The sequence below is a fragment of the Abrus precatorius genome, unplaced genomic scaffold (genome assembly GCF_003935025.1).
Source record: "Abrus precatorius isolate BTA unplaced genomic scaffold, Abrus_2018 Scaffold9, whole genome shotgun sequence".
NCBI classification, from domain to species: Eukaryota; Viridiplantae; Streptophyta; class Magnoliopsida; order Fabales; family Fabaceae; genus Abrus; species Abrus precatorius.
The window spans coordinates 7,251,027-7,264,647 of record NW_020874439.1 but is presented as its reverse complement, the minus strand read 5'-3'; the positions used below and the strand labels follow the sequence as shown (position 1 = coordinate 7,264,647).

Below are 13,621 nucleotides of genomic sequence, written 5' to 3'. Positions count from 1 at the left end.
GTATATATTAACCAATAATTTTAAAAAATATAAGCATTAATACTACAAGATAAAGTATCTTATAGAAATATAAATCATATGCTCATATTTCGTAAAACATGAAATATCAAGGTGATCTAAGCATTTTAATGCTATATCAAATACCATTACATAAGTAACATTAATTCATTCATATCTCAAAAATAAAATAAAATAATGATGAGAAAATTACAATTTAAACTTTCACTGATCTAACATATCAAAAGACTTAACCAAACTCTTATAAATTACATGAATCTTGAAAACTCCAACATTCAAGCCCTTAGTTAGTGTATCTACTAACATGTTTTCTGTAGTAATGTGTTCATGTTCAATGAGAGTCTGAAACTCCTTAATTTTTTATCTAATAAATAGATATTTAATATCAAAATACTTTGTGCAAGAAGAACTCATATTATTTTGAAAAAATTAAACAATAACAGGATTATCACATTATATCACAAGTGACTTAGATGTACTTTCAATAATATTAAGTTGATTAGATTTCATATATGTCAACATATAGTTTTTTAATGCGCTGCAAATATCTTATAACCTTATTAATGACTTTCCAATGACCCAAACCCAGGTCACTTAAGTATCTCCTAAAGCATTAACAACAAAAGGAATATCGAGATGAGTTCAAACTTGAGCATACATTAAACTACCAACAATTAAAGCATATGAGACTTAGCTTATTTCTTTATTTTCATCTTGAGAGCATTGAGAGTTTATTACTCTTTTGAACAGTGGCAACATATGAAGAACAAGAATACATGTGAATCATTTTAGGATCTTTTCAATATATCCTTTTTGGGACAATCCTAGAGTGCTATGTGACCTATCACTATAAATTTGGGTGCCTAATATTACTGAGGCATCACTAAAATTTTTCATATCAAAGTGGTCACTCAACATTAATTTTGTCTCAATCAAAAGTTTAATAAAATTACTAGCACAAAAAATATCATCAATATATAACACTAAAATGATAAAATAACTCCTTATAATTTTTAAATAAATACATTGATATGAGGTGTTTTCCTTAAATCCGAGAAGAGTGATCACAAAATAAAACTTGAGGACATCTCTCAGGCATTATAAAGGTTGAATAGTTTAACACATCACAAACTATTCAATAATATATTTATTATTTAGTGTTATATAAATTTAATAAATAATATCATAATTAATATTAATAATTTAAAATATATATCTAAATAATTATTTGATGCTAGTCCATAGTAAAATAGGATATTAATATTAATAAAAAAATATTAACATAACATTATAAGCTCTCCAAAATCTTTTTAAATTTATATTTTTTTTAAGATTCTCTAGTTTAGGAGATTTTTTATTAATCTTTTTTTTATCTCCCTTTTCATCTTTTTCTTTATCTTCAAATTATTTTATTCCTTCTCCCTTTAAGCTTCCAAATAAAACCTTAATATAAAACTGCAATACCTATGGAGTAGAGAACTTTAGATAACAACCTCAAGAGTGCCATTAGAAATTGAGATGAAAAGGAACATAAATTAAACATAGAAAAATGATAAGATAAGTAAGAATTACCAATTATAATTTTAAGGAAACCTTTATAAACATATATAAGTGTTGACTAATACAATATATTTTAGGTTTATTCTTCAATTTATTTGTATCATTGTTTAAAGGTGTGCATAGATAAGTTTGACATAAAATCAAACTCAATTTATTTAACAATGGATCATTTAGATTGATTTAAATCAATCTATTTCTTGTTCTTACAATTAGTTTTATCAAAACTAAAGTAATTCAAAATCAGTTTAAATTCTATTTTTCTACTTAAAAAATTATATTATTTTAATGAAATCAGACATTTAAAAGGGATTTATTAAAAATTCATTATCAATAACTATACCAAGTGGACCATTAAGATATTTTCTATCTATCCATTTTGATTCTTTGGCTTAGAAAGTTCACTCAACCTAAATAATTAAAAAAAGTACAATTAATTAAAGCTACAACAAAAGTTAAGATTGATTAAGAGGACACTAATCTTAAATTTAATTTATTAGAAATTATGTATCTTAAATTTGATTAATGTATCAAGATTTAAAATTTAAATAAAATTAATTTTAAATAAAATAAAATTTTGATATTCAAAAAATATAAATTAACAAAATAAATTAAATTATAATTAGAAGAGAAATCACGTAGTATGTTAAAAAAATAAAATAAAATTTAAATTTTTTTAATATAACTATTAAAAATACTGTTTTTTAAAAAATAAATAAATAAAAAATAAGATCTAATACGGGGAAATATTATATTAATCAATAAGGTCGTTGACATTGATCTGGCAATTTCAATTAGGGATGTTCCCAAATCGATTCAATGTAAATCACAAATATTGAACTGAAAAAAAATTAAAAATAAAAAAAATAAAAAATAATAAATCAAATTTATGTAAGCATGTATACTTTTATTTATAAAATTAACTTTTCACATGTACTTATACAATTATATATCTATAATGTAACAAAAAAATTATATATTTATTAGCAAAAAAAATTATATATTTATTAAATTACAATGTTTAATTATACTTTTATAATTTTCTTTCATATTTATATCTTATTTTTATTTTTTTAGAAATTTATTTTAACACATTTGTAATTTTATTTATTTTGTATTAGTTTCAAATCGTTCTTCTATTTTATATCTTTCTTCATCAATTTTATATTTTGTATAAAACAAGTTTCAATTAAAAAATATAAAACAATAAAACAAATTAATTTTTTATATATCAAGTAATTTTTTAAAAAAATATAAAATATTCAGTTAAAACTACCTTCAGTTAATTTAAATCGTTTTAAATTTTAAATTTCTTTTTAACAAAATCCAACATAACCTTAATATATTTTCATGATCTAAAATTTATTTTTATGATCAGATTTATAACCTATTAACAACACCTATAAATATCAGACACTGGGCGTTTGACATTCCATGATAGAAAGGGTTTCGTTCCTTCGCTCCATCGCTTTTCCCTGTTCTTGTGTTTACAAATTCTTTTGCTTCTTCTTCTCACTTACCCAGTAAATCGTTTTCTGAATCATGTCTGGGGAAGAGGAAGAAAACGCCGCAGAGCTTAAAATTGGAGACGGTAATCGCGTTCTCTCTTACTCTTTTGTGTTTTTTTTTTTTTTTTTTTTCAAATACAAATTGATTTGCTTCTTTGTACCCTTGATATTTTTCACATTCAATATACGTGGTGTCGTTTTCACATAAGAGATAGGGTTACATGTATCGGAATAATTTAATTGTAAATATGTGACCTCTTGATAATTTTGTTTCTGTTGAAAAAGCCTGCATAAATTTTAAATATTTCATGTTACGCCAACAAACCCATGGTTATGTTTAACACCAAGCTGTTACTAGGAGTTTCATTAGTTTCTCTACGATCAGTGCCATATGTACAAATTGTCGTCGATATGGCTCGGAGGATCCCTTGATTTGATCTATATATATTTAAAAATACGAGATCTTGTTGGTGCTTTGGTTTTTGACACGCTGAGGTGTGGCTGTTATCTAATGGTCAAGTTGTTTGGAAGTGGTTTTTAAGGAGTGGGTGGCCGTTTTACTGTCATTAGTAGTGTTCAGTGCTCCCTTGCAATTGTGGACCTTTTTGTGGAAATGGGGTTCGCTGATTGAGGAAAAATCAACCTGGAAGAGAATTGAATATGAAGGAAGAATCTAAGGGTAGAGATTAGAATCTTAGATAAAGTAGGAAGTAAATTAATAATTATCTTTATCTGAAAAATTAGTACTTAGTATTTCGATACATTTGGTTTTGAAGTTTGAGCGGTGCTATTTATATGTGAAAAATTTGCAAGTTGATGATTTATGTGTTTGATATATAAATCCACATCTAAATTAAGGTACGATTTAAATGTGTTCTATTTTTTTGTCCATAATAAACTTCAAATTTGGCTAGTATTTATTGTTTTTGTTTGTTATTTATACTTTTACAACCATGTCCTATATCATTATTAGAGGTATTCTGAAGTGACATATGTTTTAGTTTGTTATATGTGACTATGTGAGAGTAACAAGTTATGGGGGTTGCTTTGGTTGGTTGATGGCTAGCACTGTACAGGTTGCATCATGCACCATGCAGAAAGTTCTTTTATCACATCATTGGGAATCTGATTGATTCTATCATATACAATTCTTTTGTATTACAATTTACATCGTTTGATTTCATTTAAATTTGGTATAATCATTATTCACCTTTTGATTTCATACTAATGAAATAGTTTTTTTTTTTTTTCAGAGTTTTTGAAGGCAAAGTGCTTGATGAACTGTGAAGTTTCATTGATTCTTGAACACAAGTATGAGCAGCTTCAGCATACATCTGATGATCCCATGAATCAAGTTTCTCAGTGAGTTTAGATTCTTTATCCACTTCATGTTTATTTGGCATAAAGGTCCTGGAATAATGTTTTTTGATGCCCCAAGGGCAATTAGTTTTTTTCTCAAGAAGAGGACATATGTAATCTAGTTTGCACTTATTTCCTCCAAGATATTGGCCTAATTTGGATAAACTTGCACATAAACACTTTTAGGAGAAGAAAGTAAGCAAATAAAATAAAAAAACTATTTTCACAAGTTAAAATCAACTTATACATCTTATGTTTTGGAGATGTTAAATGAGAGAGCCTCTAAAAGAATAGTAGAGCGTAAGTTGATTTTTTCTTATGCAAAAGTTTTATTCATTTTACTTCCTTATTTTTGTCTCTTACAAGTACTTATTAAGAAGTTAATCCAAACTAGGTCTTGTCTTTTACTACAATTGCTGGAACATGTGTTCTGCATTAATGTAACTGTCCTATGATTAGGGATGTTAACATTGTAAAGCATGTCTGTGTACTTCGTGATCTCAATTGACATCTTGCCAGTAATAGATTTGACATTGATAATGAGATAGACAAGGAGCAATATTGCTGTGCATAATTAGCACCTTATATATCATTGAATTTTTTCCCCTCTTTTTTCAGGGTATTTGAAAAGTCATTGCAGTATGTGAAGCGTTTCAGCCGCTATAAAAATCCTGATGCTGTTAGACAAGTTAGAGAGTATCCTTTAAAATTGAATTGAAGAACACATTTACGATTGCTTCCTTTCCATACATTTAGATCCACTCAAATTATGTTGGTGTCCATGTCATGTTCTGTCACACTAATGATTGACGTTATTTTCTCTCATATCCTGATTGACTTGTCGGTTGCCTATATTGGTTTTGTATTTTCTTTCTAGTATTATCTCTATCTATCTTTTGATAAATTAAAGCACTGTTGTATCTCAGTTGGTACACCTGAGAAAAATGGTTGTTAGTTACTTTTACATGGAATGGAATGCTAGGAAACTTGAAAATTTAATGCCATGAATTGTGATCTTAACTGACATAAAGAATTCTTGCTAGATATCAATTGGCTGAGTTTGAGGTAATATGCTTATTTCCTTCTTGAATTTTGTTTAGGAAGTGATTGTTCATATTTTATTTCAGTTCACAGTACAATATATGATTCTCTGTAAATGATTTTATTGCAGCTGTGTGTCCTTGGCAATCTTTGTCCAGAGACTGTGGAAGAAGCTATTGCTATGGTTCCATCTATCAAGGTAAAATTCATTTGCTTCTCCCTACTGTAAAATCGTCTTTTTCCTTAAAACTGTTGTTTGGATTTTGTTTTTGAGAGGGGAGAGATGGGGAGAGGAATGGAGGGTGGCAGGTTGACCTTCGGTTTATTTTCAAATGATGTTTATTCTTCCTTTCATGCTTGTTACAAATGAACAAGGGAGCAAATAAAATATTTAGTAAAAGCTACTATGTCATGTGATACATGTAGCTCACCTCGCTTAATAAATCAATGTTTTATTGTTAGTTTTGATTTCTGATCTTACATGTTGGTTGTTGTGATGGGGTTTTATGCGTGTTTGCTGGTTAGATAGAATAGGCATTCCAGATTTCTAGCTGCTATTCAAGTTACATTTTACAATATATTTGAATTATAAACAAAAGTAACATTTACATTAATTGCGTCATTCTTTTGACCTGCAGACAAGAGGACGAGCTCAAGATGATGAAGCAATTGAGAAAATGTTAAATGACCTATCACTGATTAAGAAATTTGAATAAAAATTTCTGCCAATTGCCACCGCAAATTATGGTTATTCCTTGAACTTAGTGTGTGCTATCGTGTCCATTGTAGAGCGAGATGTAATGTTAGTGGTACTGTATAACATTTAACTTACTGCGAGCAACCTTGTTCTGTAGTCTTCTATTACAAAATTCATCGTTGGTAAATTATACCTCGTTTATTTTATTACTTTTATCACGGAGTTGACAGAACCTGTTATGATACTGATGCAAATGTAATTAATCTTTCTGTGCCCCTCCCATTTATAACAAAACGATGAATCTTATTTCTTTTAGCGATGACAGAAATGAAGGAAAGTATCGCGAAGCAGTTACCATTTAACAAACTGGTTAGAAACAAGCAGGTAACTGGTTATATCAAAATTAAGTAAAGTTCATTGAGATCCTGTTGAACACAACCTTGAGTTTTCAAATCGAATCTTATCTCAGATAACCTTTACTCATATCCCATGACCCAATAATAATAATAATAATAAAGACCTTTTGCTCGTATCTTGAGGAGACTAGGCAACTAGTCACTGCCTGAGGCAGAGAATGAACAAATGTCGTTTTTTCTAAATTGACCGTTATGCAGACTTTAGTACCCATTTTTACTTGGTACAGTTAGAAATTTTGGTATTCGGAGACATTGAAATAATCCCGTTGCACCGCATATCCCTTTATGAAATAGGTAGATAATAGTAATAATAATTGCTGTTAGGTTAAACTAAAATTTTTCACACGCTTAACTAATTAAAATGCATCGTGAAAATAATATTTATATTAATTATTATATAAAAACTGATTATTACGATTATTGCTTATATGATTATTTATGATTAGATGATAGTATAATTTTTTTTATATTGTCAATGTATTTAAATTAAATTATTAGTTTTTTTTACTTTGACTTCCTTACCTTTTTGTACTTTGGAACTGTTTTGAGAAAGACAATAAATATAGTTTTGAAGTGATTTTGGAGTAATTTTTTAAAATTAAATTCTAGAAGTGACTTTAAAAGTTTTATTTTCGTAATTAATATATTCTAAATTTTATTTTTGGAAGATACAAGAAAAAGGGATAATATATTCAGAAGAAATTAAAGAAAAATGAGATATTAAAAGAAAATACCTTTCAAACGGAATCTCACACCTAAGCATGAGAACATCCCAATCCTCACAGCTTCAAGCCGAGGAAATCAGTTCATGTTGTAGCTCATTGCTCATGCTACGTAAACATGACGAGGGCTAGATTATCATAACACAACTAATGCAACATATTGTAACCACATTAATTGTATGTTTTCAACGTATGATTGTTCCTCTAGGAATAGAGAAAAATATTGTAAGACACAGAGATAAGGAAACTCTAGAGCTTTCAATATGAACTATAGCTCATAGACTATTCCACATATCTCACTACAAAGTTTTATTTTTTCAAGCCTTATAAGTAATGAGCTTATTTTGATCTTAGAATTTAATACATTAAAAAAGATGGATTAAGATTAGAGTTAAAGATAAAAATATATTAGGCTGTCTTACAGGAACAACTTAAGATTTTTAAAACTCAATCTAATTTGATCTATTTAAGTAATAAGTTTAAACTTTCAAAAAGTTCTAATTAATTGAATAGATGAGACTTAAATTTACGAGAAAGGTCTATTAGGCTTGCTAGAACAGTCTAAGATTTATAAAATTTATAATAATATATTAAATATTTTTATATAACAATTATAATATTATATTTATAAAAAAATTAAATTTTAGATGAATAAAATATTGAATTAACAACCTTAATATTTTTACTGAAATTGAAAAGTGTCTCTATTACATACTCTTTAAGAGAGAGCGCATTGCTTGCTAGAATCTTTTGTTACTTTTGCTTGATTTGTCTTGTACACATAACATTGATAACATTTATATTTATAGTATGTTTAGTAATTTACTTATTTAAATTATATATGTAGTTTAAAAATGATAAATAAGAATATATAAAGTGTTATATCATTTTTATGACGTATTTAGATATAAACTTTACAGTCTTTATAGAGACATGCTTATTTATATGATTTGATAGCTTATTTATAAAGAGACTTAAGTCCATTAAAGATCACAATATGAAGTAAGATATTAAAAAGGTAAATATGTCAAATCAAGTTTTTAAACAAGTCATGATAGATTTAATAAAAAACTTATGATAAATAATAAGTCAGACTTTAAAATTATTAAATAGGTAAGACTTGCTTAGCAAAGTCTAGCATATTTTCATCCTTAATTAGAGGTGATTTAGTCTACCTTTTTTAGAGAATAATTAATAAATAAATTTAATTATATTTTGTCATTATAAAAGTAGCATCGTTTATGATACTTTATTAAAAAGAATTTTGTTTCGATTTAGTCTCTAACATTTTCAAAATGTTAGGATTTAATTCTCTCCCTCTCCCTATCTATCAAAATAAGTTATTTTACTTTAAAAATAAATTTTATTAAATTAAGATGGGTTAAAATTTAAATTTGCAAACATTCATTAATTTTTGCTAAGTTTATAAGTTATTTTTTTGTAAGTATCATATATCTATGATTTTCATGATGATAGTGTTGCATTTTTTGTACCTCATTAAATTTTATTTAAATAAATTATTTCAAATATTTTGATAATATTTGACTTAACAAATTTAGTTAGTGTTATTTTTGGTTGTTAATTTTATATTTTTATTGTGACTTTTAAAATATTTATTGGGTATGTGATATTCTTAAAATAATTTTATAAAAATCAATAAATAAAATATAATAATATAAAAATATTAAAACTTAAGGAATTTTATAGTTAATACTCAAATATAAAATAATATGCTAAAAAATTATTTATAAAATTATACGAATGAAAAATGTTAGTATGATTTAATAATTATTAATAACAAAAAAAATTAGATAAATATGTAATTTAATTTGATAATAATTTTTTATATTTTATTTAATATTATTTAATAATAATAATTCATTATAAATATTTAATATTATTAAAATTTAATTATACTTCATCTATTTTTAAGTAATTTTATTTTTAATAAATTTATAATAAAAACATGTTATATAAAATAAATATTTTTAATAAATTATAATAATATTTTTAAAGGCAATTAGTCTATAGGTTAATGTTAGTTCACTTAACTATGTAGGCTTTTAGTCCTATAAACTTTTAATGAGTTAAAGCTAAATTAGTTAAGGTTATCCCAATTCACACTTCTAGAAAATTATAAACCATGATTATCATCATGTCTAATTAATAATGGTTGAACCAATTATATTTGTGCTTAATGTTAAGAGCATGTTCAATTTTATTTCATTTTTAATTAAAAATGTCATCTTATTTTTCATTTTATTTTTAAATATTTGTAAAGGAAATAATAGAAATATTTTTCCTTATTTTTTCTATAGAAAAAAATATCAATTATTATATTAGAAATATATACTATATAAATTTTATTTTATTTTTATTATGATAGTGGTAGTCTGTAAGATGTGTGTAGTAGTTAAAGAGAGAAGCATTGAAATGAAGATGACATTGTATATGCCTTGGAGGAAAGGGAAGGGAAAGAATAAATTAGTGGGGTTTAACCCTTTTTTAAAAGTGAATTAATCATGAGAGGAAAAGTTTGAAATTTTTTCTAAACCTCCAAAACTTTCTTAAGGTTGGATTTTTGAGTTTCTCATTTATAGAGTTTTTTAAATAAAATTTTAAGATGACTAATATATCTCTTTTTTTTCTTAATCCCTTTTTACAATTAATTTAAAATATTTTTCTTTCATTTGGTCTATCATTTTTCTTCAATTTTATTATTAAATGAATGAAATAGTAAAAATAAATAAACATTTTAAAAAAAGTATGATGTTAATTTTTAAAAAAAGAATAGAAAGAAAATATTTTTTTAAAATATGTTAATTTTAAAGAGAATTATTTTAAAAAATTATAAAAAATATTAATTTTTAGAAAAATAAAAAATTAATTTTGTATTTAAAAAATATAAAAATATAAATAAAAGATATAAAGAACAATAATGTTATTTACATTATTCAACTTCCATCATTCTCTCTCTTCTAATAAGAAAATCTAAATAAGGGAGAGGTTTAACCCTTATTCCTTCTCTTTATTATCCCCTTCTTCTCCATTCAAACCATTTCTTTCCTCTCTTACAACTATCCAAACAAAGTTGATAAAAATTTTATTGTTAGTTTCTATGGTTAGGCTTTTTTGCCGTTTTGGAGTTAATTTAAAAACAAAATATCAAATTAGACATGCATGCAAACAAATTCCCTCTTAGAATTCGATGGCCACGTAGCAGTAGATTCGTCCAGCACAGGGACGACACAAGTGTAGAGTGTCGTCTCGTTATGAGCCGACAATAATAAAGTCCTCCAGAGGAGGGACGACACATGTGCTGACGTGATAGTGTCGTCCTTGTTTGAGTCGACACTAACGTGATGCTGACACTTGTCGTCCTAGGAACTTGTGTCGTTATATGTTGGACGATTTTAGTGTTGTCCACAACAGAGATGATTTTAATGCGACCAATGGATAAAAATTTTGATACATTCCTTTGTCCAAATTAGAATGTGTATATAAATACTACGATGAAGCTCGAGAAGAAATGCAATGACTGGGGAAGGAAGAGCAGTGTGGAGCTGGACAAGAAATAATAACTATTGAGCAATCAGGTTAGATTTTAAGTATTATGAATATATAATTTATTTTTAATAGTTATATAGAAATTTTATTTTGAATAATAATATTTAATTTATATTTTTAATGGCTTTTAAGTGTTAATGTTGTAATTTAATTTTTGTTGTTATGTTTAGAAAAAGGCAGATAACATATAATGTTAAAAATTAAATATTTAAATATTTGTAATTACAAATGAATTTAAAAATATATATTGTTATATTATAAATTAATTTATAAATAAGCTTGGCTTATTTTTAATGTAGGATGAATGAAATTATTGTTATATTATATTCAAATGATAGAATATATGAAGGAAATGAGGGTATAATTTTTTAAGGACAAAAAAAGAAGATTAAGATAGAACGTGGAATCACACTTAAGATGTTTAAATGGAAGATCCACACAAAACTGAAATTGTCAAGTTGTCACATAATTTCTAGATTAATTTCTTGAATTTTAGTTGGGACAAATGATCAATATTATACAACTCTAGATATATGTGACGATGAAAACATAGATTGCATGATAAGTGCATGTCAACAACCACATCATAGGAATGTAGTTGAGATATATGTGGATGTTGCGGTGGGTGAAACATCTTCTATTGTGGCACGTCCATTAGAAGTGAATTTATCACTCTCACAACTTCATGAAAGTGATGATAATGATGATTATGCACCAAGAAAAGGTAATATGAATTTAATAATTTTAAATTTTTAAAATTGATGCTGCAAATGATATTAATAATATAAGTTTACAATGTACAGATGAAGATGATGATTATGAAGATGAAGAAGATATTTCATTAAATGATTTTTCTGATACTGAAACGGATGATGATTGTGATTCAATGATCAATATGGAGGGTATTGTAAGAGTTAGTTTACCGCAGCAACAACATGGAGGTATGATTTTAGGTAGTGATTTTAAAGATATGTTTTTAGAACTTATATTTGTAGTAATGTATAAATAATTATAGATGGTATAAATTTGACGGATGAATTGTTGTAATGCAGAAACTACATTGCCCTTTTGGAATATAACCCCACATTACAGTCATATTAATTAAGAACACCCTGATCAAGAATTAGATTTTCTTAGAATGAATGAAGCGCAATCATAGAAGGAAGGAGATGCATTATATGTTGGACAACTATTTGATACTAAAGAAGATGTAAGAATGGCTATAAAACATTATGCCATGAAGAAACATCAAACTTTTTTTGTGGTGGAGTCAAAAGCAACAACATATGTTGTGAAGTGTGTCAATCACAATAGTGGATGTCCCTGGAGAGTTCGAGCATCGTTGCCAAAAATGTAGACAAGTGGAAAATTATAAAGTGGGGTGGTGCCCATACGTGCGTAAATGCTTCAATCTCTCAAGACCACCAAATGTTGGACTCCAAATTTATTTGCTCATGCATTCTTGGTATGTTAAATTTGATATTAAATTTGAGAGTTTTGAAATTGAAAAAATTTACTAATTTTCATCATATTACATCCCAAAAAATTTTAAGACTCGCTCATTATATGAGATGCAGGTATGATGAAAGAAGAACCATCAGTGCCTATTTCGTTAATTCAAGAGAGAATTAGTGGTCAATTTGGATATTCAATTTCATACAAGAAGGCATGGAAAACAAAACAAAAAGCAATAGTTACTGTATTTGGTGATGGGATGAATCTTATGCTACATTGTCGTGGTGGCTAGAGTACATGCAATTACATGCTCCTGGATCTGTATACAAAATTGAAACAAATGATTATATTGAAGGTCACACCGTGGATCATAGATATCGATTTTTTCATCGGTTGTATTGGTCGTTCAAGCAATGTTATGAAGCTTTCAGCTTTTGTAAGCCTATAATACAGGTAGATGAAACTTTTTTGTACGATAAGTACCGACAAAATTTGCTAATTGATACGACTCAAGATGGAAACAACTGTGTGCTTCCTATTGCATTTGCCATTATCGAAGGAGAAACCTTATCTGCATAGGAATGGTTTTTAGCCATGATTCGTATACATGTGACAAATAAGGCAAGGTTATGTTTGATCTCAGATCGACATCAAAGTATAAAAGGTGCAGTCTCAAACCCACATCTAGGTTGACAACCTCCAAATGCTTATCATGTTTATTGCATTCATCACATTGCAAGTAATTTCAATCGACGATTCAAAAATATCATGTTGAAGAAGAAACTAATTCAATTAGGTACGTATTCTTCCCATTTGATTCATTTAACTTTTATTAGATTTTGAATATTTAACCAATGCATTCAAACTTTTTCTGTTAAATGCAGGATATACACCATCAAAACATATTTTTGAATCTAACCTTAATATGTTTCGATCACAATCAGCTGAAATTCAGACTTGGATAGATAATATATCAAAGGAAAAGTAGAGATTGACTTATGATGATGAAGGATGTCGTTATGGCCACATGACTACTAATTTGTCTAAGTCCGTAAATAAAGTTTTGAAAGGTGCAAGAAAATTTCCTATTATTGCCTTGGTCAAAGCTACGTATGCACGATTGGTAGAATATTTTATGAAGCGTGGTGAAATCGCAATGCATGAGGTTAACAATGGAGGAAGATACTGTCAGAAATTAATGGAAGCTATGGAAAAAAAAATCAACAAAAAGCATCTTCACATCAAGTTCAGCGGTATGACATTCAAAGAACAAGGTTTGAG

The 13,621-nt window shown here is 26.9% G+C and overlaps 1 protein-coding gene across 1 annotated transcript; it reads left to right on the top strand.

Annotated features, from left to right (window-relative positions):
- The first annotated feature begins 2,971 nt into the window (after positions 1–2,971).
- On the top strand, positions 2,972–6,464 carry LOC113850098 (DNA-directed RNA polymerase II subunit 4). The gene is made up of 6 exons (XM_027480465.1): positions 2,972–3,166; positions 4,337–4,445; positions 5,061–5,138; positions 5,474–5,507; positions 5,614–5,682; positions 6,122–6,464. Exons 1-6 carry the CDS (start codon positions 3,118–3,120, stop codon positions 6,197–6,199), a joined length of 417 nt encoding a protein of 138 aa, XP_027336266.1. The 5' UTR covers positions 2,972–3,117; the 3' UTR covers positions 6,200–6,464.
- The last annotated feature ends 7,157 nt before the right edge of the window (positions 6,465–13,621 follow it).